The sequence below is a fragment of the Hydra viridissima genome, unplaced genomic scaffold (genome assembly GCF_058129835.1).
Source record: "Hydra viridissima isolate aposymbiotic clone 2 unplaced genomic scaffold, HvirCarnegie_v1 scaffold_5, whole genome shotgun sequence".
In the NCBI taxonomy this organism is placed as follows: Eukaryota; Metazoa; Cnidaria; class Hydrozoa; order Anthoathecata; family Hydridae; genus Hydra; species Hydra viridissima.
In genome coordinates, this window is record NW_028324304.1 from 19271737 (window position 1) to 19276580 (window position 4844).

Genomic DNA, 4844 nt, shown 5'->3' on the forward strand with positions numbered 1-4844 from the left:
TAAATTGCCTTTATTATCTAACTTTGCAACACAAACTGATAAAATAATTAACTCATTCGAAAAGTTAGTTTTAAGTACTAATTATGAAAATATTTTTCCATTTAATACTGCTGAATCAGGCGCCACTAGATTAATAAGAACTGCATGTAAAGCTTTTTATGTAAGGGGAAGTGATGAAGCCGGAGTTGCTGGGTATTTTGATGCATTTTTTGCTGGCAAAGGACAAAGTAAGCGTATGCTTGCACCCTTTGTTGGTAACAGATTAAATATATTATATTATAATGCTGCACCTTTGTATTTTCATTCAAAAGATAATTTAGAATTTCTTCAAAATTGGCCGAACCAAAATAATCTTTTACTTGCAGTTAAAGAAGATATTAGCAACAAATTATATTTAGCAGAAGTGCGGGCTCTTAGAATAGTTGATAAAATAATTACAGGTCCACTTTGGCGGATAATTGAATCACAAAAGAGTATTCTTGATATGAATCTATTTTTGTTAACCGTAAAAATGAAACTTTGAGATTTGTGTAAAAATGCATCATCGATTATGATCTCGAAAACACCTATATTCAGTCCAAGTGATGTTAATATTCATAAAGATATTTTTTATGATAAATTATTTGAAGAGACTAATGACACTGATTTAAATATTTTAACACAGCAGACATTAGAAGTAATTTGTCATTCTTTGTTAGTTGTTCTGGAAAGACAATCTGCTGATCAACTTCCTGGAGGTAAATATTGCCATCCTTCTGATAATATAAGTAAGGCTGCAGAGAATGTTCCAACAACAAACAAAGGGTCAGAAAGTGACTTCGCGGTATTGGATCTTTTAATTCGTACAAAGCCAAATGCCAATATACAAACTATACAAGCTTAAACTATGTGATATAAAAACAAAAGACTAGACTGGTTGGATAAAAAGACTTTAGATGAGCGTGACTCATCGCTAAAAAAAGCTTCAACAAACTTTAGTAAAATGGAAGAAAAATACAAACAAAGTCAGTTAGAATTAAAGTTTAGAATGAGTGAAAGGTTGTCTGAAAAACATAAAGCTAAAAAAACAGCTGAAGATACAGCCTTCTTAAAAAAAGCTAAATCGGTTAATGAGTTGTTAAATTTGAGGACGAAGGTGTGGTTGACCTCAAAAGAAGCAGATGATGAATATGTTTTGTTAGTTGGCAAAATTTAAAAGCAAAAAAATATTAAGAGCACAGTTGGATTTTTATAGATATGTTATGGAAGTTAAATGTGAACCTAAATATTTTTACCAAACTAAAATGGATGGTAGTAAGCGAATAAACTTAACAAACTATGCACAGTTATCACGGAAACCAATAGTGCCAACCTAGCTGACCCGAGAACGCCGCCTATATGGGGTGATAGCTGACACATTCAGGTATCCTGTGATGCAAATTTTGAAATCAATTAATTACATCCGCGGAAGAAAATGCAGTTTTAATGCAAAAGTTTTGCGTTTTTTGCCCCTTTTGAGAACTGCGGAAAATCTGCTATAAAATCAGAACCACTCAAGAAAAATCAATGAAAATTTTTCCACTTATAGACCATTGCCTTAACTATGTTCATGTAAAATTTCAGTCAGTTTCATGCTCTAGTTTAAAATTTATAGTCATTTAAAGTTCAAATTTTACCATTTTTTGGTACTTTCGCCACTTATCTTTTCATTTTAGAACACTTAAAATGTGACAATACTAATGGTTTTGTAATATTTGAACTCCTCAGGGTAAGGGCATCAACTTTTGTAAAAATGGTTTTTTTGATTGTCATTATCATTTTCGAACTATGAGGCAAAACGTTTTTCTTGCAAACCAAAGTCTATATATATAGGCCTTATAAGAGGCTTTGATATAAAAAGACCAATTTTAAATTTCAAGACAAGAAATGTAGTCAGAAACTTTTAAAGAGGAGTATAACTTAAACAATTATCTAAAAAACTAAATTTTTGTACATATTTTTGCTTTGAACGTGTTTTTAAAATATAGTACAAAAACGGATTATTGCTACCACCTTAAATAGTTAGGGATTAGCATGTATTTGTTTTGAAATATCATTTTAAAACCTTTTCTTGCATAGTGCAAACGTTTTTTTAAGTGTAATAAGTGCTCCAAAGAAGAATTTTCTTTTGAAAAGAAGAAAAGCATTCATAACATTCTTTAATTCACAGTAAGTATTTTTTTTCCTATTTAATATACTTATATTTGAAAGGCTACCAAAAACAAATTTTCCCTTTGTAGAAAAGAGACTCCTTTAATTCAAATCAGGGAGTAATTAGAATTAAGCAGTATTGCATTAAACATTTCTCCCTACTAAAGTCTCAAAGACCATTTTTAAAGGATTTTGTTTGAAGCATTCAAACAATCATAGGCAAAAGGTAAAAATGGATTTTTTGATGGCCTATGTTGTGTAGCCAAAATCCCTTACTTATTTTTTTTTGTGTACATGATGTTCATAAACCTTTTTCTTCTTATAAAATAAGAAACTATTTGCTTTATGTAGATCAGAACTCATCATCAGTAAGTCATTAGAATTCATCAATTGCGGATCTTCAAAATTTATTAATGGAGATTCATTAGGATTCACCAACAGAACGTCAGGGTTCATCAATACTTCAACTTTTATCTGTCAAATACATTTTTTGAGTATTTTTAAAAAGTTCCAATAACCTAAAAGAGACCATTACTTAGTTTTCTTTAGTTAAAGCTATTTTCTATTTAATAAATGTTGGTTTGTTGGATTTGAGAAAGCTTACTTTTGAAATATAAAAAGAGATAGACATGGTTCATCAAGGTAATTTTAAATGTAGATTTTTTCAATAGATTACAAATTAGAAAGTATGCATACAAATTGCCTGTGACATGAAAGGCTGCATTTGATTGTGTTTTTCATTTCTTTTTATGATTTGTATGGTGCCTTGTATCTAATATACACCTTTTGATAATCTGTAAGTAAACGGCAAAATTAAAAAGTTCTCTAGTGTGCACTCTCTTGTCTTTTCTTTTTTACTGTTAAAGGAAATTGTGACAATGCCAACCCATGCCAAAAGTCATGAAGAAAACCGTAAATGTGTGTGCCTGCTCTGCCTCAAAAAAAGTTCTAGGCCACTCACAGCTTTCCAGGCACAACGATTTGCGAGTTGTACAGCACCAATCTTGATGTTTGTGATTCCCGGGTACCGCAAGGACTCTGCGAATCTTGCAAAACTGCTTTGCGCCGGAAAGAGGAGGGAAAAGAAGTCACACTTCCTTCCTTGTTTGACTTCAGCTCAATACGGTTGAGAGCAGAAACTCGTAGTCAAGTGTGTGATTGTCTCCTTTGTCAGATTGCACGTTCAAAGCTGCAAGATAAACACCCTCTTGAAAAACAAAATGCTGGTGAGAAAGAGCAAACTGTGAGATGTCATGAGTGCCTCAGTCCACTTGGAAAGGGACTGCCACATCAATGTTCTCAGTTGCAGTTTCGACAAAATCTGCAGTCTTTGGCAGCAAAAGACTCCAAGGCAGCAGAACAGATAGCTTCTCAAGTTACTGCCAACAAAGAATCATCCCCAAGAGGAACAGTCAAACTTGCTAAAGCAGGTGGAGGGCCTCCACTCTCTATCAAACCGGGTAAATATTTTAACTTCATTAAATTTTTACATAGTTTATTAGTTTAAAACTCAGCTCGTTAAAAGGAGTCTAGGTAACTTGCAGTATCAATTTTTCTCACTTTTCTGAGGTTAGAGCACAATTTCAACACTGAAAATATTAAAAGAAATAAAGCCCATTGCTCTAATGAATTCAGGTCCAAGTGGTGCCAAACCTACATTGAGCACACCAATGTTGACTACTCAGGCTTTGGTGAATGTCCAGTTAAATACTGGGCTATCAAACAACGGATTGAAGAAACTTGTCCGAACTGTGAATCAAACATCTGATGCCAAGATGGTGGAGCCAAACTTTTACATGAATTTTCAGAAAGCCGGCCGAGAATTGCAAGATTTCTTCACCTGCACTGCCTTGAAAATTCAAGATGGAAAGGCAGATTCTGGTACAGTTCGGGTTGTAGCACACTGTAAATATTTGCCAAGTCTTGTTAATCATGTACTTAAGGACCGCAAGGTTTCTGGTGGTTATTTTGTCAAGCTAAGCATCGACGGCGGGAAAGGATCCCTTAAGTTTTGTCTCAACATTGTTGAAACTCCGGCAAGGAATGAAGCAAGCCTGTTGGCACAAAAACAACTTCTCACTGAAAGGACTGGCAAAGACACTGGGGTCAACAGATTCTTGTTGCAGTATCAGAGGATCTTCCAGAAACCCATGACAATATTGAAAAAGTCTGGTCTATGATCAATGCAGGTGGGCTTCAGCTCCATTTGGCTTGTGACATGAAAGTTGCAAATATTGTTTGTGGTCTGCAAACCCATTCAAGCATGCACCCATGCGCATTTTGTGACATTGATTCAAAAAGTCTTGTCCACACCGGAAACTTGCGAACACTCGGTTCAATCAAATTAAACCTGCAGTCTTTTGAGCAATCAGGTGGGGTTGTTGCCAATGCAAAATCATTCGGCAATGTCATCAGAAAACCGATAATCAGTAGACCTGACACCTCTCTCATTCTAGAAGTCATCCCGCCAATAGAGTTGAATCTCCTCTTAGGCATTGTGAACTATTTGTTCAAGATGCTCAAAACTGCATGGTCTGACGCCGATTAGTGGCCTGCTGCACTCCACATTCAACCAAGTCCTTATCATGGGGGTCAGTTTGAGAGCAATGAATGCAGAAAGCTTCTGAAAAATGTGGACGTTCTGCACCAACTGGTTGAGACAAATTCAGTTCATC

At 34.8% G+C, this 4844-nt stretch overlaps 1 protein-coding gene and 1 pseudogene across 1 annotated transcript; both read left to right on the forward strand.

Moving 5' to 3' along the window:
• The first annotated feature begins 484 nt into the window (after positions 1–484).
• LOC149889203 (uncharacterized) lies at positions 485–1355 on the forward strand (annotated as a pseudogene).
• Positions 1356–2798: 1443 nt separating this feature from the next.
• On the forward strand, positions 2799–4349 carry LOC149889204 (uncharacterized). Its single transcript, XM_090089204.1, has 3 exons — positions 2799–2811; positions 3141–3629; positions 3805–4349. The coding sequence occupies exons 1-3, from the start codon at positions 2799–2801 to the stop codon at positions 4347–4349; spliced, it is 1047 nt and encodes a 348-aa protein (XP_089945330.1).
• Positions 4350–4844: the final 495 nt, after the last annotated feature.